We start from the raw sequence: 23,079 nt of genomic DNA on the forward strand, positions 1-23,079 counted from the left end.
ATTGCTTTTATTCTTTCTTGCAGTATCTATAGATGAAACACCATCATGGTTCATACTGCTGTGCAGAAATTCAATGATGCTTTCTCTTTAGTCAAATAAATTGACTTCAGTGTTAAAAAAAACCACTATAATTCTCTATGGTAATTCTATCTGTAATTTCTATCCACAGTACTTGACATTTCAGAGGTCTCTCTTCTCTGACAAGGCTAAGAAATACTGTATAGAAAAGAGGAGGACTAAGGGCAGAGTAGGACTTACCCCTATTGTTCCAAAACTTTCAGGTTTTCTTCTCATTTTTTTCTTGCACAGGTGTCTCCATAACCACCTAATCAGATACCAGAGGGACTTAGGGCTTGGTATGACATTGAAAGGAGTAGGCAGAGTCCCTCCTTCTTCAAAGTAACTCATCCAGAGTTTTGTCCGAGCAAACTTCCACTCAATGTCTGCATGATCCTGTGCAAAAGAAATACAATAGAAGCATACATTGTTGTAATAAAGAAGGTGAGATTAACCTCTAGAAAAGACGAGACTAAATTTAGAAAATCCTGAAGCACTAATGAACTTTCTTGTTCCTTCTTTTGACAGAAGGTCTTTAACACATAGAAAAGCTAAGCTAATTTACTCCAGTAAAGAGATCTTTGATACCCACCAGTATATATCTGCTTTCAACATTTCTTGCTTATCTACAGGCTTTTAAATAATTAAAAATCACTCAAACAAGAAAGGATAATTACAAGCAGAAAAAAATGCTACATTTCTGATAGAGATGCTTTGTTATAATAGCAGCTCATCATTATTCTACATAGATCACTCTAATTACTCTGCTGTGTGCTAACAAGTTCGTAAGCCTCATGCACACTCTCAGTTGCCAGCCCCAAAAACTCACAAATGCGTTATCCACAAATCATGAGGATGCTTCAGTCTATTGCACAGAATATCCTTCTCTTTCTCATACTTCAGAATTACATATTTGGAATTCATTGATGGTGATTTTACTTAATTTGAAATTTTATTTCTTTTGGATTCTGTGTAATATTATGTAATTAAAATGAAATCAAAACACAAGGCTTGAAAAAATTGCTAGATCTTAGCAGCTGAACAAGACCTGTAAAGCAGAAGTGTTTGATTTGGGCAACAGACATAGAAACCAAGAACTTAAACCACAGAGGTAACCTGAACTTTAATATTTAGCCATTTATACTACAATCAAAACAGTTATTAAGATATTCTTGGAGAAAAGTATTCTGCCTCCAGTATGTGTTTTTGTGAATGTTAGTATGTCATGGTGTTGTGGACTATAACTACTATAACTGCTGTTAAATAACCACATGTACTCATTATTTCTTTTGTGGAAAACTTTCTAATTTTTTTCCAAAATAGGAAAAGAAAAAGGAAACGTTATAAATCTTAAGGTTGTGAGGCTTTTTCCTATTTGTTCGCTTTCTGCATGATCACATTTGAATTTTCAAACAATGAATCAGACTTTAATTTCATTAGTCTCACTAAAAGTCAGCTGAAAAATAAAAATGTCAATAGCTCCAATAAGGATTGAAATGGTTTTCCTGAAATGAAAAAAATACACTGCTTAACGAGGAGTTAAAGACCTTTTGTTTCTCTTGTTACTGAGTTCAAAATTGTACATGAAATTCAAGTAATCAATTTCTATTCAGTGTATATTTGTGTTGTGCAAGAATCCAAAAAAAAAAGTTATAAATGTTAATTAATATGTTAATTATAAAGTAGGGACTGAACAATCTGGGGCAGAGTCTCTTTCTTGAGACAAGTCCTGCATAGAGTAGTTTGGGCAGCACTGAAGCCCGTGCCACCTGCTGGCAGCTCCAGAGCACCCTTCTCTACCCACAAGTTGGCTTCTGCAGCAGGGCCACCTCTTTCCCATTCTGAGTTCTGACAAAAATCAGTTGCTCCAGTCCAGCTGTAGTCTAGTTTTTGTGTCCTTCCTGAATAGTGAAAAAGATCAAACCCTATACTCTATACCTAAAATAGATTTATTGCCAGAAAAAAAAAAAACAACAATAAAGGGGGTAAAAGGGGTGTAGGAAGAGAGAGAAAGTATGTATTATAAATGGACAACTTACAGCAATAAGCTGGTAAGAATTATTCATCATGGCTATTAGCATGTTGAGTAGAACAACCAGAGAGATTACATTATAAGTACCAAACATGGTGGCCCCAACAAATTCAGTAAATTCATGCTTTGGTTGCACATTGGTCACATATAGATTGATGAGTCCAAATATAGACCAGAATAACGACTGCAGTGTTTCAAATAATCTGAAAGACAACGTTCAAAAGGAAAAGATGTTTAATACCAGTGCATATACTTTTCAGATTATTCAGTTTTTCCCAAGACACACAAAGACCTTCACTTGACTAAAATGGATGATGCTCATTGCAAAACAGGAAATATACATGGAATATTTTTCTGGAGTAATATTACCTAAATGTTTCCGATTTGAACATATGGATATCCAACATAGAATCTATTATTAAGCCTGTAAGTACAAGGCTGATTCTGTTCAAACCTCCAAAGGATTGGTATCATTTTAGAGATATTATTTTGAACATCTGTCTTTGAAGAGTGTTGTCCCTATGCCTTGACTTTAGAGGATAGAACAAGGATCTGAAAGTAACTAATTGACTGCATTTTAGCAACATGTTAAAGTAATTATGGTATGCTTGTACTTGTTAGGTGCTGTCAATTTATGCCATTTTTACTTGTTGAGAGCTACTGAGACAAAAAGTGCAGTATAGTTAGAGGGGCATTTTTATCTTTAGCATATGTTTGTTTTTTTAAAGAACACAGACATTAAATAGACAAACATGCCACTCTCAAATTACACGTGCTTTTGCAACTAAGTTACATGACACTGGGAGAAGCTTGGGACAGCTGATAGGAAGCTAAATGGCAATATCCAATAATATTACTTTATCCCATCATCAGCTTTGAAAACCTCCTCTGTGATTTTCTGTTCAGATCACATACTTGTGCCCACTCAAGAGTTGGAGTTTAGACCTGCACAAGATGATATAAATATACAAGATTATAAACATGCTGTTCCTGGGCAAAGTTACTTAGGATGAAATAAAATTAAAAAATATATATACTTGAGAAGAATGTCATTGATATTAATTTTTTTTTTAAAGCAGCCTAAGTATGATTCATAGAAGGTAGTAGGGAATTTGTTTTTAATTGTAGGAATTCAATCTAGATGGGAAATTGAAATATGAGATGGAGGGTATTCATTTGATTCATTTGGTTCTATGGATGAATTAAAGAACAGAATGAAGTAAAATTGATTTCTATGTAAAAGAAAAACTAAAAAAAAAATTAAAATAGAAATTAAAATAAAAGTTGGTAAGTGTGGAATGGATTCTGAGTCAATGGAAGACTGGGCTGATTTTTTTTCCTTCCTGAGTTTAACACAATTACAAGGAATCTCTCTTTTAGAATTCCTGATGTATTTAATGCCCACAAGTAGATATAGAAAAAATACAGAGCACCAGCTGCCTAGATAAGAAAAAACTGATTTGGTGATCTTTTATCTCTTAATTCTAAATATGTACTTGATAATCTCACATTATCTTCCCCTCATCTTTATTTTGTTTATCTTTTTATATATCTTGAGTTACACAGACTTGACTGCAGCGTAGGATGAACATTATTACACACTGATTTAATGTTAACTGCATTTATTTTTTATTAGGGCAACTTTAGGAGTGTCTGTCAAGATTCCACTGACCAAAAAGATACCAAAAGAGAACAAGACAGTCATCTTCCTGTAAACAACATCTAAGTGAGTAAAATACTGGGGTGAGGATAGAAATAGATCAGTCACTTACGTTGAAAATGCATTATTCTGCTCTGCACATCGTATCCCTTTGCACTTGGTTTCTTGTGTCTCATAATAGAAGTACAGCTGGTTCAGTCCATTTGCAAATGCTAGCAGCACAAGGCAGTATATGAAGAGAAATTTCAAAATGTCCAGCAGCATTCTTCCTAGAGATATCTGCAGAGGTCCCAGGTGAGAATTTGCAGTGAATAATGAGATCAAGCGTAAGGAGCTAAAGATGTTTGCAATTGCAAACAGGGCCTCAGCCACCAGCGTTGGATGCCACATGTCCCAGCTCTGGCGTGGAACTAACCCGCTATACTGAAAACAAGCAGAAGGGGAAAAAAAAATTACTCCTCTGTTTATATGAAGTTTTGTTATGAGCCATTCCATTAAACTGCAGAGCACAATAAAAATAAATGTATTTTGGAAGGCAATATGCCTGTGTGATTGTTTTTTATTTTGGGAAAACCAAATATGGATGGTGTCTGAGTACCCATCCTTCATTTTCAACTTTGGACACTCTAAATTTTCTTGGTTTTTTTTTGTTTTGTTTTGTTTTGTTTTGCATTTGATTATGATTTTTACAGAAGCAAAATCATTTCTAACAATTCTGATGAAATAATGATAACCATTTTTGGACTTCTGGATTTAAATAATGAAAATTGTAGTTCTAAAATCAGGTAAACTGTAGATAGAACAACTGTGCATAGAAATTCACAAAAAACTCAAAAAAGATAGAATAAAAAATTTAATCAAGGAATAAATATGTTGCTTAATCACTAACATTTACAAATGATGGAAAAGCGGTTTATTAATGAACCATGGCAAACTGCCTGTGTTTCTCATTATCAAAGAGTCTGATCCTTGGAAATGCCATTCTTTATGTCCTAGCTCTACCAAAACATTTCCTGAAGATGGAAGATGTTACTTTCAACTAATGCTTACCTACTGTGGCAAATTCATTACTTATTGGTCTCATTAATCTGTTTCACAAGATGTATCAGAGGACTGAATCTAAGCTATGAAGACCTATGAAACTATGGGATAATATAATACAAAGTAATACAAAGAGAGACTGTGATGCAGTCTGTACTTACATTATCTACTCTGGGACAGACAGACATATCCTTCAGAGGTGTTCAGCATGTCTACAGTGACACTTCCTGTCACTGTGGCCAGATGTAACAGTATAGCCATACATTTCCGCTCCACATTCAGTATCCATGGAATATTTCTGCTCTTGATCTAGGCATTTTCCATGGCACTGTTTGTTTCGGCAGGATTCTATTACCATGCTGGGATTGCTTTTATCAGTTAGTGGGGCAGCTGAGACCATACTAGCGCCCAACAAAAATCCCCAGTTTGATTTACTGACAGAGTCTGGCAGTCTTACAGTTCGGGGGAAGAAAACTGCAAAACTGGAGAATAATTGACTGCTGAAGAGTTAAGAATCACACTGCCTTTTGTTTCATCCATCAGTAAAACTTGTTTTCTACGGTGTAGGGAATTAAATCCATTGCTACAGGAGTCACAGGCCATCACAACATTCATTAGACTATCCTCTTCTCTAATGACCATGCTGTAAAATCAAGTCATATTGCATTTGACATTGTAGCTCCAAGAGAGATACTATTCTGCTTTTTCTACTATTGCCCTTCAGTTCAGTTTTGATTGAATTAAGAGCAATGATGAGGTAAGAGGCAGCAGGAATCAGAACTGATTTTCTAGAGCTTCTATCTAGAAGGTTAAAGCAAGAAGAAAATGAAGAAAAAAAATTACAATGTTTACTGAGAAAAGAGAGGTGAGAATTCTTCTGTGTGTTTTCTATAATGGCTTGCTTTAAATAGTATTATACATTTACAATTTACATTCTGGCATTTTATGGCATTTTACATTCTGGCATTATATTATATTGTTGAAAGGGTCCCTTGGGACTCGACCCTTAGGGGTAAAGGGTTCTAGGAAGCCTGGATGCTCCTCAAGATGGAAATCTTAAAGGCACAGGAGCAGGCTGTCCCTGAGTCCTGCAAGTCAATACGGAGGGGAAGAAGAACGGTGTGGATGAACTGGGAACTTTTGTTGAGACTCCGGGAGAAAAACAGAGTCTATGTCCTCTGGAAGATGGGACAGGCTACTTGCAGAGACTACAGAGAACTTGCCAAGATTTGCAGGCAGGAAGTTAGAAATGCAAAAGCCCAGCTCAAAATTAGACTGGCTACTGTGGTAAAGGAGAACAGAAAATCCTTTTACAAATATATTAACAGCAAGAGAAGAACTAAGGAGAACTTTTCTCCTTTACTTGATGTGGCAGGGAATGTAACCATGGAGGATAAGGCTGAGGTTCTCAATGCCTTCTTCACATCTGTCTTTAATAGACAGAACAGTTATCCACAGGGTACTTTTCGCCCTGACCTGGAAGTCTGGGTCGAAGCGCATAATGGATCACCCCCTGTGATCCAAGCAGAGACGGTCAGAGACCTGCTCCTCCATCTGAACTGCCACAAGTCCATGGGACCAGATGGGATCCACCTAAGGGTGCTGAGGGAGCTGGCAGAGGTGATTGCCAAGCCGCTTTCTGCCATCTATCAGAATTCCTGGTTATCTGGAGAGGTCCCACAAGATTGGAGGCTTGCCGATGTGACTCCCATCTACAAGAAAGGCCATGAGGAAGATCCAGGGAACTACCAGCCTGTCAGACTGACCTTGATATCAGGGAAAGTTATGGAGCAGATGATCTTGAGGGAGATCACACGATATGTGCATGGCAATAAAGGGATCAGACCCAGCCAGCACGGGTTCACCAAGGGCAGGTCGTGCTTGTCCAACCTCATCTCCTTCTATAACTGGGTGACCAGACAGGTAGATGAGGGAAAGGCTGTTGATGTAGTCTACCTGGACTTCAGCAAGGCCTTCGACATGGTCTCCCACAGTATTCTCCTGAGGAAACTGGCAGCCCGTGGTGTGGACAGGTAGATTTGAGGAAACATTTTTTCTCTGAAAGAGTGGTCAGGCACTGGAATGGCCTGCCTAGGGAGGTGGTTGAGGCACCATCCCTAGCGCTGTTCAAGAAGTGTTTAGATGAGGTGCTAAGGGATTTGGTTTAGTAGCTTAGTGGGTAGGGTTGGTGATAGGAGGATGGTTGGACTAGATGATCTTATAGGTCCTTTCCAACCTAATGTATCTATGAATCTATGTCCCTCATATATGAAAACTTGTAGTGAAAACTACAAGCTATTAAATAACTGGGAACAGTTGCCAGTAGAAGAAAATATTAGATTCTGAGCAGTATCATAAATGATCAGATAGTGAAAAGTACACAGAGTGTGCTATAGGAACAAGTTAACATCTCATCATAAAAAGAAATAGTAAGATCTTTAAAATTAGGAAGAGATAGAGTTTTTTGGTATAAAATTAAAAGCATCTAATTGTAGGCATATTTCAGATGAAGACATGGCAATAGAAACCAAGAAAGTTAAACAAGCAGAAAAGTAGAAAATAAGGGGGGAAAAAGTAAGGAAATGACTTTCTGAGAAAAGTATAGAGTTACATGTCAATGAAGAAAGACAGCATATGATGTAGAAAGACAGCAAAGGTCATATTCAACCAGTCAGGTGCAGATAGCCACATATGAATTCTGTCAGATTCTTTTATTGCTAGCAAAGAAAAACTGGCATTTCTAACATAGTAGGAAATCAGATATCTGGAAGTGGTCAGATTACTTGGCCTAACATAGCCTTTTTTTATTCTCATCATTAATTATATGAGTTGAGGTAGTGAACAGGCTGTCTTAGATACTCAAGAAGCAGTATGACAAGATGAATCCTATGTCACTTTTTCAAAAATAAACAATGAAGCTAAAGACAAGAGAAGAAAAAATCTTTATAAATGATCTGGACCAAGATGAAAAGCTGTTGTTTTGTAAGACAGTTTCAGCATGTCTGAGGTTAATAAATTAACTCAGTCTTGGTTTTTATTTATAAAAATTTATAGACTGAGACTCACATAATCAGTAACATGAATTTGCATGTAATTTCTAGCAGAGTTAGGAATGAACAGCACTTGGTCCAATGCTCAGCTTTAGAAAACATTTAACATGAAACAAACAGGTTTCACACATGACTTGGCATTGCACATCATTTGACATATCATTACAAAATAAATCATATTCTAAAAACATCTAAAAACTAGAAACTTCTAAAAACATTCTAAAAACTAAAAGTGATCATTTTTCTTAGAGCACAACCTCTTCTGTTTATATTTATAAAACTCAATCAAAACAGATGTGTTGCTTAAAATCAGTCATCCTGTACTCATGTAAAATTTAACAACTTGATTTTTTATCACTATTTATCATCACATGCTATTTATCTGGGAGAGAGCATTTTCATGTGAGTGTGACAGATTGAAGACCAGACACGCTGATATACAATTAGAGGCAAAAAGCATAGCCCTTTCAATATACCCATTATTTTTTTTTACCCTCTCAGAAGGCCTCAAATACTCAATAAACAGTAAGTTTTACTCTAAGAACATCTATCACACAAGAGATATTCCCAAGAAAAAGGAAGGCAGGCAAGAATGTCAGAAGGCCTCCGTAGATCAACAAGTAACTTCTGGATTTACGTGAGCACAAAAAGAAAGTCTACAAGTAGTGGAAGCTTTTGCCTCAGTCTTCACCGGCAAGGGCTTGAGCCATATTCCCCAAGCTTCAGAAAGCAAAGGAAAGAACAAAGGAGGAAGATCTGCCTGCTGTAAGTAAAGATGAAGTTCGAGACTGTCTAAAGAACTGGAAGGTTCAGAAATATATGGGATCCAACAAGATCCATCCTCAGCTTCTGAGAACTGGCAGATGAAGTTGTCAAGCTACCACCCATCATATTTGAAAGATCAGAGCTGCCTGATGAAGTTCCCACTGATTGGAAAAGTGGGAACATAACCCCCAGTTTGAAGACGGGAAAAAAAAGATCCAAGGAGTGACAAACCAGTCAGTCTTACCTCTGTGCCTAGCAAGATCATAGAGCAGGTCCTCACGAAGACCTTACTAAGGCACATCGGAAATGAAAATGAGGTGACTGGTGGTAACTAACATGGCTTCACCAAGGGCAAGTTGTGCCTGCAAACTTGGTCACATTTTATATGAAGTTATAGAATCAGTGGATAAAGGAGGAGCAACTGATGTCATCTACTTGGACTTGTGCAAAACATTTGACACTCGCCCTCATGACATCCTGGTTGCCAAATTGGAGAAAAATTGATGTGATGAATGGACCACACACTGGATAAAGAATTGACTCGATGGTCACACTCAGAGAGTCGTGGGCAATGGTTCAGTGTCCAAATGGAGTCTGGTGATGAGTGGCATTCCTCGGGGATTTAATATTTTTGTAGGTGGCATGGACAGTGGGACTGAGTACACCCTCCACAAGTCTGATGATGAAATGAAGCTAAGTGGTGCAGTTGACAAATCAGAGGGAAGGGATGCCATTCAGAGGTACAAGGACAGGCTTGAGAAGTGGGCCCATGCCAACCTCATGAAGTTCAACAAGACTGAGTCCAAGGTCCTGCATCTAGGTCAGGGTAACCCCAAGCAAAGATACAAGTTGCATGAAGAATGGCTTGAGAACAGCCCTGAGGAGAAGGATTTTGGAGTCTAGATTTAATATGAGTCGGCAATGTGCTTTTGCAGTCCAGAAGGCCAACCATATCCTGGGTTGCGTCAACAGGAGCATGACCAGCAGGTCAAGGGAAGTGATTCTGCCCCTCAACTCTGCTTTTGTGTGACTCCATCTGGAGTACAGCATCCAGTTCTGGGACACTCAACACAAAGACATTGAGCTGTTGCAGGGAGGACCATAAAGATGATCAGGGGGCTGGAGGACCCCCCCTACTAGGACAGAATGAGAGAGCTGGAGCTCCTCAACCTGGAGAAGAGAAGGCTTCTAGGGGACCTGACAGGTCTTCCAGTACCTGAAGGGGTCCTACAGGAAATCTGAGGAGGGACCTTTTATAAGGGTGTGTAGTGACAGGACAAGGGGAAATAACTTTAAATTGGAAGAGAGTAGATTTAGACTGGGTATTAGGAAGAAATTCTTAACTGTGAGGGTGGTGAGACACTGGAACAGGTTGCCCAGTGAAGTTCTAGACACCTCCTCCATGGAAGCATTTAAGGCCAGGCTGGACAGGACTTTGAGCAACCTGGTCTAGCATGGTGTCCCTGCCTATATCAGGAGGGTTGGAACTAGATGATCTTAAAGGTCACTTCCAACCCAAACCATTCTATGATTATGTGACTGTATGATACTGTCACCCTTTGATTCAAAGGAGTTGGTTAAAATGGTTTCTTCTGCAGCTTGAGCTGCTGCAGTGATTCACAGAAGGTAAGATGCATCTAAAGTATTAGCATATTGATTTGATAAGAAGAAATATAGAAAAGCTGTATTTTAGAAAAACTTATCTTGCAAGATTTAGGAAATGGAAGTAAAAGTTTTGTATTAAAACATTCTGCTTACGTCTGGAATCCTCTTAATCCTCACTTAGAGCTGGGGGCTCTGTTGTAGGTATCTGAAGGCAGTTACACTTGCATTACTTAGTTTATTACATAATTGTACATACACTGTTCTGGTTGTCTACCAAATCTGAGGCTCTTTAAGAGAACTGCAAAGTTATTTGGGGGCAACATTGCATATACAGTAAAAAAAATATTACCTGCATAACCTAAGATAGTGCTTTATGAGTTGTGATGACTATGATTGGCATGCAAACTCTAATTTGGAGATTGATGGATGCACATTAATGCAGATTGTCTCACCTTGGAATGTGATTACCATAGGCAGAAGCTAACTGAAATGAAATGATTATGGTATCTTGTAATTAATATTATTCTGAAGTGAGTAATTGGCAATCTCCAATGCTTTGGAAACATGCATTTTCAATGAAGTACTTGCTTTGCTACCTGGAATTGTGGAATGACAGTTCATATTTCAGTTACTTTCTGATGGGGAAACCTTGCCCATCCATCAACTTTAAATGACATCTCTGCCCACACATTTGAGCATTTTGCTCTTTCAAGCAGCATTTCCAAATTTATTTTATTAAGTAGATTTCCAAGAGTTTGCAGTCAGATATCTATGATAGGAGGGCAGATGCTGTCAGGGAACATGAAGAAGCTGAAATACAACGCTGGTGAGAGCAGCCAGTAAAAATGGGTTTGTTATCTTGGATGTGACAAGAACTTTGAGACAGATGCTAAGAAAAGCTTTCATTTCCTTTCAGATGTTGTTTCCTTGCATTTGAGCATTTTGTAGTGCAAATATTTCCTCTTTAGAATGAATTTCTGCTGCATTATGGATATACATTGAATACATAGGAAATGTGACACGTTACATGATTTTCAAAGAAAGGCTGCTTTGCTAGAAGAAATTTCAAGCAGTGGTAATAAAAAGTCCATGAAGCAGGTGAGAAAATGAATATATCCAACATCATGTGACTGTATAGTATCATTCAGGTTTACTTTTTAATCAAGTTGGACTTATGATTTTTTAAAACAAAATTAAAATCTTGTTCTTTAGCATATTTTCCCCTAATTTTAAGTAAATACTTTCCAAGAAGTCCTGTCATTAAGTTTTGCATGGTAGGTAACATTTTCTTAGGGATGGTAACTTCTTACTGAAAAATAGGCAAAGGCTAAAATAAAACATAACATTGTGCAAACAATATTATAACAAGTACTAGACGTGATTTGCCTTTTTCAAAAATATTATCATATAAATAAGTACTAATGATTAAACAAAAAAGAATAAAGAAAATAAAGACTGAGCCAAGCAGAACTAAAAATATATAAATAAAAATAGTAATCTTTTGTTTGCTCTTATTCTGGACTGACTTCACATAGCTGTAGAAGAATCATGAGCAAATTATGCACATATTACATTGTTCAGCCTGGAAATCATCAAGTACATAGGAAAGTCTGAAGAAGCCTAATTTGTTACCTTAAATATTTTGCTGAAATAAATAAAAAAAAAGTTACCTTTGAAAATGCAACAATTTTCAAAGATATTGTTGCTAAGTACAAGGAATTCATTACAAAATCCATGAGGTTCCACCAATCATGAATGTAGTCCTGTAGTCCACCATCCCACATCTGTTTAATTTCACCCCAGATAAAGCCTGTAAATAGAACACAATTCATTAAGTATGAATACTAAATAAAAAAGTCTGCAACTACTCTAGAAACATCTCACAATAGATTGAGTTTCCTTACATTAATTACAAAGGGAAGGTGGATGAGTGCTCTAAATTACATATCTATTCAGGTGAAATTTTAACTTTCAATTAATGTTTCTGGAATTAACTTTTCAGGAAAGAAAAAGATAATCTGCTTGTACAAGGGCAATTCCTTTGGCTTTCTTCCATCTCCTTTTCCATCATATCCTAATATGTATAAAGAAGGTCTCAAAACCAGTCACCACTGCCAAGTCTGTCCTCATTATCTACCACAATAGAGTTCAACTGGAGACTGCAGGAGCCAAGCCAACTCACTGATTTATTTCAATTGAAACAAACACTGTAAGAGATATAATTTCTATTGTTTGTTGCCAATGTTGAAGTATAGTCTGCCTTTCTTATAGGAAAGAACAGTTTCATCAGTCTAAAATATTTTGTTGATTCCTTCCTTTGAGTTTCGAAGGAATAGAAACTCTGCTTAGGTGTGAAAAACAATGGGAAATCTTGCAAATTCTCTGACACGACCTCAGTTCAACAGCTTCAGAGACAACACCGTGGAGACTCCTGATTGCAGCAAACATTAAAATCTCTCTGAAGAGCCTACTCCAAATAGTGGACTTACTATATAGATACATATTGCGTACACACAAAATGTGATGCATTACATGTCTTTGCAAAGAAGGGCCACTTTGTTCCACATTATATGGAATGATAAAACATATAAACAACAATAGTATATTTAGAGGCATACTGCATATTAGTGACAGATCCTTTTTGTTTGTAATGTAAAAGTAGAGCTTTTACATTTTTCACAGTTAATTATTTGCTTAAAAGAATTTCCTACTTTTGTGCTCATTGAAGAGACAACATTTACAGTAATTAAGGCCAGCCTACAACATTTGAATGTTGAGATACGGTTAATTCATCATGGCTTTCCTCCAGCTGCTAATCATGTGTTCTTTTAAGAAGTGCTGAATATATTTTGTGCAGGAACCACATCACTTCAGTCACAGCTTAACAGATCTTGAACCTTGAAATTTTGTCTCAGTGGTCTTTTAGTTGGCTACAAGGGTAAAGAAGGCCAGATGAGGGGGATAGATGGGATGAGTACAATTTAATTGTGTAGTGTTTTGGATTGAGTCATTTTGTCTCCTCATTGCTTTTGAAAGGAAAAGTTCCCTTCCTCTCTACCTTGTCTAATCAGATCTCAGTCACACATTCCCATCTTGTTTCTGCATGTTATCATCAGTAATCAGGACCTTCAGAAGAATCTGAATCATCTAATAGATCCAGCAACTTTTATTTTTATATGGTTTCTTTAAAGACACACCATCATCACTATTTTACCCGCCTGCATAGCTGTAGGAACATTCATTAAGTGTACAATTCTCCTGTTTTTATGCCCAAGCACCATCACAGTGGAAATATACCTTCACAGGGTTACTAGGCAGGCTTATAAAATGTCTTCAAGTTTCAGCCTGTGCAAAGCCTTAACCATCTGCTTTTACAAGGGCTGCACACTCCTGTCACAGAGTACAAACAAGACTATAGAAGATCTGGCTCTTTCTTCCCTCCAGAGTACCCTCTGGCATTCAACATGTATTCTGTGTACTTGCAAATATTTGTACTTGGTCTTTTGCAATGCTTTAGGCATATCTTGAGCATCATCACGTCACAAAAACAGTCCTTCTGTGGGCTGTGATATACACGTCACATTTCAAACACTGATTTGAATTCATCCTGCTCAAACCACAGAACAACACACAAAGTTCAATGTACCCCAGGAGCCTGTGGTAGGGCCCAGAAGAGACATGGAGCAAAAGACTGTGCAATAGAGACATGGTCCCTAAGCCTCTTTGTAAGTGAACAGTTCCTTGCCAAGGAACTGTCAAGATTGTTCCCAGTGATCTTGACACTAGGATGAGTCCTGTCATTCTGAATTGCTAGAAAGCTCCCAAATTAAAAAACAAACAAACAAACAAAAACCACCTTTACGGAAATAGAATGGAATACAATTACATTCACGTAACTAAACTCTTTTCTAATTCATTGCTGTTAAATATTTCCTTTTAAATGTGGTTAGAACAGAAGTAGGTTGGGCTGATCAAAAAAAATAAATGTCAAAGGTTGTAGAATAATTGAAGTCTTCTGCTGAAGTACTCCATGACTTACAACTGCCAAAGACCAGAACTGACATAAATGCAACAGGGCTATTCTCTGCAAGACTGTTCCTCAACATCACATACTTTGGTAGCACTGATAGAAATATAGAATTATGACTGAAAAATAAATGCCGTCTAATGCTTCAACGTGGATCTGTTTTGTTAATGAAAAGTCACACTCTTGTTCCAACCAGTTCTTTCTTCTCAGATAACGAAACGTAACTATGAAGTTGGCATTAAGAGAAATTATGACCTTTACAGATTTCTAGTGGAATACAGTAGCACTGACATTGTTTTTCAGTTAAAAATTGTGAATATAGTTTGACATCACAATTCAGGTGATTTCATTTTATTTCACTGGTTCAAGACTACGTATCAGTTTTATCTTGTTGAAGGGACTGTTTTTTTTAAGCAAATGATTTTGGAAATCCTACCTTATTTTTGGCTATGTTGGAGATTTAATAGGTTAGTCTTTCTTGCTAGCCAAATATCTATGTGCAAACTCTTTAAGTAAACGCAGTTACTGTGGTTTTATGGGACTCCAGAGAACTTTAAGCTAGGCTGACTATTTAACTGACTATAATGGAGCAGATAATCTCTATTAAGTGATAATTAAGTGATAAAATTGTTCTTTTCTGTTCAGTAGCTGACACATAGCAGATTCACTGTGGCTGGAGATGAGATTTTTTTAACCTAATTTTAGTTGTCTACAATGCAAACAGATCCGTCTGAGGTAGTCAGCTTAGATTCCCTGTAAATTCAATGGAGAGAGAGAGTTGATCATGGGGACTGGCACAGATACTGACTCTGGACTACAGATATCTACATTTACTCAGATGAATCCCAGTCTCACAGTCTACTCCTAATGTAGAAATTAGAGAAAGAGCTGATAAGGAGCTCTTCAGTGAAGGAGAATTCATTTAGATTCATATTTTTCAAAAATGTCACCAGTTTTGAGCAGTTACTATGCCTTGAGGTTTAGAGTCTGGATCATGATTTTACAGGCTTTCAGGGCCCATGATACTGAAATGGGATCTGGAGGCAGGAGATTCTGTACCTTTTATTAGTACTTTTCTGATTTGGTATGGGTGGGTACACTGGTCTGGGTGTCAGGTATCCAGGTTTGAGATGGAAATTCTACACATGTATGTTTGTGACGAACTTGTCCATATCCATACCTGCACAATAGCATTTCCCGGACATATCAGATATTTAATATTCTCTTTGAATGAGAAGCTTGGGAGGTACAAAGTCCTAGGATGAATTCCCAAAATTCGTTAACTCCATATCAATGACACCATGGAAACTGAGTTCAGTCTTTGGAGATATCAGGTCTCTATGGATAGGTATCCTGAAGGGTGTCGAAGTAATGAATGCAGGAAGAACTGGAATGTCTACAGTGCTGTAAGTCCTCCCAAATTCACCTGAAGGGTTATCTTAGCAAAGTGTAGAGCTTTTCTGAAAAGCTGAAGACTTCTTAAAGGCTTGGTAAGCCTACATGATGTATCTACTCTGGGCAAGGTACTTCCACAATTCCAAGCTGCATGGTTTAGAGTCACACATCCATAGATCTTGAAAAACTGTTGTATATCATAAAAAAGAACTTTCTGCAAGAGGGAGAAGTCAGCGGGAAAAGTCAGCTCTTCTCTTCAGGGAAGAGTCTGATACACACCAATTTTGTTTTCTTATATTCAATGGAAGAATCAGATAGAGGCTAGGAAAATTGATGCATTTTTTTAAAAACAAGAAGACACACAGTGATCAAGAACGTATTTTCTCTGTGACCTTTCACACTTTTCCTTTCTATTTGAGAGGCTTAAGAGTAGCTGGACACAGCCTGATTTAATTATCTAAGGAGTTTTTTGCACAGCTCCAAAACATGACCTGACACAAGACAAAAGCCAAATACATCCAGAGACAAGACTGTCTGATGGGTTCATTTTTACAGGTAGGAAAGAAATCTAGAGTTCAGGCACTGCCTAGTTAGTTATTAATGCCAAAGAAGCTATGTCATCACAAAGTGACAGAGTCAATATCAGAGCTGCATGTTAGCTACAAGAAGGATGTCTCAGCAGAGCAGAGGAGGACACCACCCTACTGCACCTTGGTACTGGCGAAAAACTGCTAAGAGGAAACAGCCAAATACAAAGTGTAGATTTAAGAAAGAACATTTAGACAGCTGAATTGGGAATGAGTTAATTGCCCAAAGCTTCCTTTCCTTCTCTGAAAGGAAACATGCATCACCAAAGCAATGATCCTTTTATTTGTAGGTAACTGAATCTTCCCATCAACTGAAAAGTTAGCTGTGGAGAATTAGGCTGAAATAAAAGAAATGTCTAGCTTTCAAATGCCTACATTTAGTTGAAATAATCTCGCACAGGTCATTTTTGTTTTCTTTTGTGGCTGGATAATCTTGACTTTATCCTGATTGTCTCTTTGTTCCATCTCTCTTCTTCCAGTACTATTCTCCTGCATACTGGCTATATTTCACATTTTCCCCTTACACCCTCAACTGTTCATTCCTCATAATTCTGCTTTTATCATTTATTTCCACTTAAAAGTAAATTATCAACATTAAGCAGCTATTCCACCTCATTAATCAAGGATTTGAAAGAAGTTGCTGAAGGTGAGGTGTACAAGAATTTGCTGTTTATAGCTTAAAAGCTAAGTAATGAGAAATAATAGCATGGATATTTGGAAACAGGTTGGTACTATAAAAATTAATTTGACTTAGTATCTTATTACTTTAATGGAATGAAATAGACTTTAATACAGGGCATGAATCCTGCAGACCACATGAGAAACTGGGAATTACAAGCAGCATGGAGACATTTTGCGAAGCACTGTGAAGTATTACACATGTAAGCTGATCAATGCAACTTGACTGCAGCCCAGTTCAATTGATAATTCAGCTTGATTGTGAAAGAAAGTTATGATAATATTCTGTACTTTGTTTTTAAAAAGATTTGAGGTTCTCTAGCTAGTTTTGCCCTTACCTTTCCTGCAAAATGTTTATAGCTCTGTGCTATTTTTGTTCCTTACCATTTAGTGATGGGAAGAAGACTCTTCAGAGTCAGTCTCTGCATGCCAAGTACAACGACCTTTCAGTAGGTGGAGAACGTGTTTTCCCTGGGCTGTGAAACCAGTTAACTGACAAACTCAACTTTGCTCTGCAAATCACTTGTGTTTTTACAGGTACAAAAAGTGAGACAAGATGCAAAAGAACTAATGCTTTCTGAAGCCAAGGGAGGATGTTCCAGGGAATTCAGTGAGCTTTAATAAGGCTTGAATTATCTCTTCTGTTTTACACATGGTCTGACAAACTGATTTCTACAGAAGGCATATGAAAGTGGCAAGAGGAATAGTGAGTTCTTCTGGTGTAATTCTGGGGCATATCTTGTTAACTGAATACACAACATGCACAATATCAAATGCAGTCAAGTTTGTTTTTCAAACACTTGGGTTTGTAGCAATCAGATAAGGGCTAATGGCTTTAAATTGAAAGAGGATATATTTCAATTAGATATAAAGAAGAAAACCTTCACTATGAGAAAGATGAGGCACTAGCACAGAGAAACTGGGAATGACCCACCTCTGGAGGTGTTCACGACCAGGTTAGATGGGGTTTTGAGCAACCTGGTCAAGTGAGAGATGTCCCTGCCTACAGCAGGTGGGTTGAAACTAGATGATCTTTAACATCCTTTCCAAACTGAACCATTCTATGATCCTATGATTCTATGCTTTCTCCTAGGAATAGGAAAAATGGATGAAGGGGAACACTTGCAGACACTTGAGTGTCTGCATGCTGTATAATTTCAGGCAACAAGTTGGGAATGGCATAGCCAGAGGTGCTCTTCTCCCAGCTCTCTTTTCAGGACAGTGATACTCAAGCAATCTGAATCTGGAATTGCCAATTTAAATTATCTGAACAAACATCTCAACACTGAGAATACTTAATATGTAAAATTTACGTTTACTCTTCATACTCACTCTCTTAGCTGTACAATTCAACTTCCCCCTTCCCCCACAGTGTGGAAGCAGTGAAGACGAGCTTCTTTAATACCTCTGGAATACAGTCAAAAGGTAAAGAAAAATACAAAAAATAAGGAGCATTCAAGCTCCACTCTGTGAAAGCTGAATCTATTCAGTGCTGATTATATATCAACAGTGCATTTAGTCATGCATTCAAGGATAATTTCCAAGAAAGAATGATCACTTGCAAATAAAACTAGTCTAGGCACATTAACTATGGTGTTACATATATACACATATATATTTTACATACATATATGAATACTGCTCTGAAAGTAATGCCTCCTATATTATTATATTGTCACATGACTTCAGAGGCAGATGGTGGTACGGCAGTAGAAGGCTGAAACTTCCTGCATTTCATTACATTTTGTTGCTGGGTGACGGATGGCAGCACAACATCTGTCTGACAGAATGGCATCTGATATGGAAATGCATATGAAGCGAAGGTCTTCCATGTTAAAAAAATTGAACTTACTGACATTTATTGAGGTTTGCTGAATGTTTATGGAGACCATAAGCATGGATGTGAGCACAGGGAGGTGATGGCAATATTTTCCTGGAAACAATGATGTTATAGCAAATGTGAAACAGTGAATCAACTAGACTGGTGAGGATTTTCTTGAGCATGACATGCAGGATTCTTTGGATCACTGGCAAAAATACATAGCTAATGATTGTAACTACAGAAAAAAATAGTTCTTTGATAGGGAAAATGTTCTGGACAATCAGAATTGAACAACCCCTTGAGTATTTATGGATTAGTTTAATCAAATATCAGATTGTTCAGTTGCTTGAGTATTTATTCAGTAATGTGTCTGTATAAGTGGGATAGCTGTTACATAATATCTTAAATAGCAAGAGGTGTGACTTTTCCAGTACTCTTACAAATGCTAAAAGGAAACAGTACTAAGCAGTTACTCTTTTTTTTTTTTCTCCAGAAAATCTCCTGAATTTCATTAGTAAAATTTTATGAAATGCAAATGAATTGTTGTATGTTATCATAGTGGAAGTTTAAAGAAGATTTTAACTTACTACATCTATCTTAGCTATATTGATCCTTTTTCTTCGCCTGTTTTTATGCCTCTATAAAACAGGGTTTTTGTAAAGAACAGAAATATAAACCAAGAAAAATATCCTGTAGCACATGCAAAAATGAACTGTAACCTTGGATTAAATGTTATCTTCAGTATGAGTTGGCCAAAGGGGCTAACGAAGTTACTCACCCAAACCATTTATCTTCTGTGTGCCTAAACCTTCCATACCAGTGGACTATACACAGAGATGATGTAGTTGTCACATTTTCAAGAAGCGTGAAAGACTGTTTTGTTGGGACAGATGATGTACTTAAGCGGAAGTGTCTAGTGCTATTTCAGATATCCTGGAGTTATCAAAGCTGCCTCTCCATGAATTGTTAAAAAAGGTATAGGTTTCCTGTAAGGTACTTATTATAGGCACATTAAAAAAAAAAAAAAAGATTTTAAAAGACTTCAAAATTGATGTTAGTTTCATTTTTGTAGGCATCTGAGCTGCTTTCTTTTTAATGTTTACTTTGATTTAATCTCCTATTTCATAATGACTGAACTTGCTAAATGCCTGAGTTTGGAGTAAGGGATTATGGACAGATACGTCAATAAGAAGACATAATACAGAAATTCTGCACATTTCTATGTTTCAACTCCACTCCTCAATAATGTTGAAGAATTGGTCTATTTTTCAAGTACTTTTGCTTAAGAGTCTATAAAACTCTTTAAGGAAAAAATATACCTGCATTTACTGCTTGCACATCTGTTAAGCTCTCCAGGTTTACACAAGGAGTGGACCGTGTATAATGCTATGCATTAATCTATTTACTGGCAAGCATTCACTGAAGTTGACTTAATTCTGTCTTAGTTTCACAAAAAATATTGGAAAGGGTAAAAAGCAAGGCCTATATCTAATTAACAGATAGCATTAATTTATAAAACAATATTTATTCTACAAGTAGAATCCTGCAATCTAACACTTATTAATGTGTTGTATCCACAAATATCTATATGTTCTTTATTATTCCCAGTACTAGTTGCATTTTCTTTGTGTTGCTAGAATAGTATGATGAATACTCTTATCATGTGGTTAGTAGAAAGAAAGAAAGTTTTCAAGTATGTTCAAGGCTGAGATCCACAAAGTGATACAAGACGTGAAAGAAGAATAAGTTAATGTACAACTTGTCTATGAAGTACAGAAAATTCTTCACAGAATTTCTCAAAAGCTCTCACAATCCTGCTTAGAGCAGCTTGGCATTGTGTACGTCTCTAGGCAAGTCCAGAAGTGGATATCTAGGGATACCTGAAACCGTTCATCCCCCTCTCCACTATTAATGGGTATATAAGAATTTGGTGATCTCAGTGGAGTTCTAAATTTCTTATCAGGGAATCCAGTCCTGTGAAGGGATCTAGTCACTGAAAGACTCTATGCTTCAATGTCTAAGTTAAACACACTGTACTGAAAATAGAATTCAAAATGAGAGACACCTAAGTTCCTCATAAGTTGCATCCACTGATCATTTTGAGTTTCAGGTGTCTCTCTGAGGTCCACAGGCTATGTGGATAGCTATGACTGATTGGAGAAAAAGAGCAGGAACTGGAAAGAGAAGTGAGTTTCAATTGCTATATCTCACCAGCACTGATTGTCTGATCTCAAATCTGCATCTAGATTTCTATGTAAGATTGAGTTTCAGAGTTTGAGACACTTTCCTTTCCTGAAATGCTTTAACTTTATCCAGAAGTAGTGTCAACATTTGGCATTGTGGCTTTATAACTAAAGTTCTTGCACAGGGAATGGGAAACCTGCCTCTTCTCAGTCTGAAGACCCTAATAACTAAGGAGGGTACTAGGTCATTAATAATAGTGGGAAGACTCTTTATAAAGGAGAAAATGAAGAAGGAGATAAAGAAGGCATGACAAACCAAACAAAATAAAACAAAACCCAAAAATAACAACAGAAAAAAAATTAACAGAAAAAATACATCATAGTCTTTAGCTTTGTTAACAAGGCAACCACAAGGAAGCAAATTCATAAAATCCAGGCTTTAGACACACGTTATTTTATGTTGATCAAGTAAAGATCTCATTCATATCTAGTAATGATCCCAATGTAGGGGAAGGTATCCCTGCCTTTGGCAGAGGGATTAAAATTAAATGAGCTATAAGGGTCCCTCCCAAGCTGAAGTGTTCTATGATTCTGTGATTCTGTAATCCTTAAGCTATGTGATTACAAAGTCCACACATGAAATATTTGATTTTTAGAGTGGTAAGCACAATGTTATTCCACTGAAAATGGGACTGAGGCCTAAAGAGAATCTCAGAATACTGCTAAAACCCATCTCCATTAGCAAAATTTTCTGACTCTAAGAAAAAATCAGATTGAATCAAATATTTGTCTATACTTGAATACCTGTTTTTATTTGATTATTTGATCTATCATATAAAAGTAGAGTCCTCATTTACAGATACTGTCAGTGGGAAGGAAGTTTTCCATTGCTAACCTAAGTATATTCAAATTGAACATTCAAAGAGCTACTATTAAGCCTCTGGTAAAATAGCGTAAAAGTAAAGTTAAAATAGAGAACTATTCCATCTAGTCTGAACTCTGCTTCAGCTGAAGTTGTATCTGAGAGCTTAGGGAAAGGCTTTGAATGTAGGATAAAGTAAAGATTCTTCTAACTTTCAGCTTGCTAAGCTCAGAGGTGTTCAGGTGTATCTTGTTCAGATATCACATCTCTGCTGCTGGGACTAGAAGTGACTGATTATGGCTGACTGTGATATTACTGATGGTGTTCAGCCACCAAAATACAGTCTGCAGCTCCACTGTAGATAGAAAACACATTTTAGAAGAATTTTAAAATTTTGGGTAGAGTTTTACTGGAACAGCAAAATTAAAAATCATAAAGACTACCTATACATAACTGCATCGTGTTTACAGCACCAATGAAAGTATTTTCCCAAAGAAAAAAGTCTCTTGACCATTTAATCATAATTAAGACAAGATATATATCTTGGCCTCAGTTTTGGAAAGGAAAGTTTTGGAAATTCATTCTAGATTAAATTTTGCACACCATAAATACACATATAGACCAATACCTCCAACAATCAAAGAATAAAATAAAATAATCTGCAGATGAAGTATTCACCTTAAATACTGAAAACCTGGTAGATCTCCAAGTAACTGGGTAAAAGATTCTGCTATGGAAAGATTCAGGCACTCCTGATAGCAAGTAACTCACAGAATCATAGGATATAGAGTTTGGAAGGGATCTGTGGAAGGTCATCAGTGCTAACCCCCCCGCTAAAGCAGGTTCCTCACAGCAGGTTGCACAGGAAGGTGTGTCCAGATGGGTCTTAAAGATCTCCAGAAAAGGTGACTCCACAGCCTCTCTGGGCAGCCTGTTCCAGAACTCCATCACTCTGACAGTAGCACAGAACTCCCTATGTTCCAGTTTCTGCCTACTGACCCTTGTTCTATTTCTGCATACCATTGAAAAGAGTTCACTCCCATTGACTTGACTCCCATACCTTAGATATTTATAAACAGTGGTGAGATCCCATCTCAGCCTTCTCTTCTCAAGACTAAACAGATCCAGGTGTCTCAGCCTTTCCTCATACAGGAGATGCTCCAGACCCCTCATCATCATTGTGGTCCTCCACTGGACTCCTTCTAGGAGACCCCTGTCAGAAAGAACTGGGGAGCTCAGAATTGGATGCAGTACTACAGATGTGGCCTCCCTGCTGCAGAGTAGAAAGGGAGAATCACTTTCCTTGACCTGCAGG

The 23,079-nt window shown here is 37.2% G+C and overlaps 1 protein-coding gene across 1 annotated transcript in view; it reads right to left on the reverse strand.

Annotated features, from left to right (window-relative positions):
* TRPC4 (transient receptor potential cation channel subfamily C member 4) overlaps positions 1–23,079 on the reverse strand; it is a 145,635-nt gene that overhangs the window by 12,387 nt on the left and 110,169 nt on the right. Inside the window, exons 5-8 of the mRNA XM_065730255.1 lie at positions 11,881–12,020; positions 3,862–4,172; positions 2,097–2,292; positions 259–453 (exon numbers count right to left, since the gene is read on the reverse strand). Of these exons, the coding sequence (XP_065586327.1) occupies positions 259–453; positions 2,097–2,292; positions 3,862–4,172; positions 11,881–12,020 (842 nt within the window). The remainder of the gene's footprint in view (positions 1–258; positions 454–2,096; positions 2,293–3,861; positions 4,173–11,880; positions 12,021–23,079) is intronic.

This window comes from Cyrtonyx montezumae, unplaced genomic scaffold (assembly GCF_038088225.1).
Source record: "Cyrtonyx montezumae isolate F1298 unplaced genomic scaffold, pur_monq_1.0 scaffold_12, whole genome shotgun sequence".
NCBI classification, from domain to species: Eukaryota; Metazoa; Chordata; class Aves; order Galliformes; family Odontophoridae; genus Cyrtonyx; species Cyrtonyx montezumae.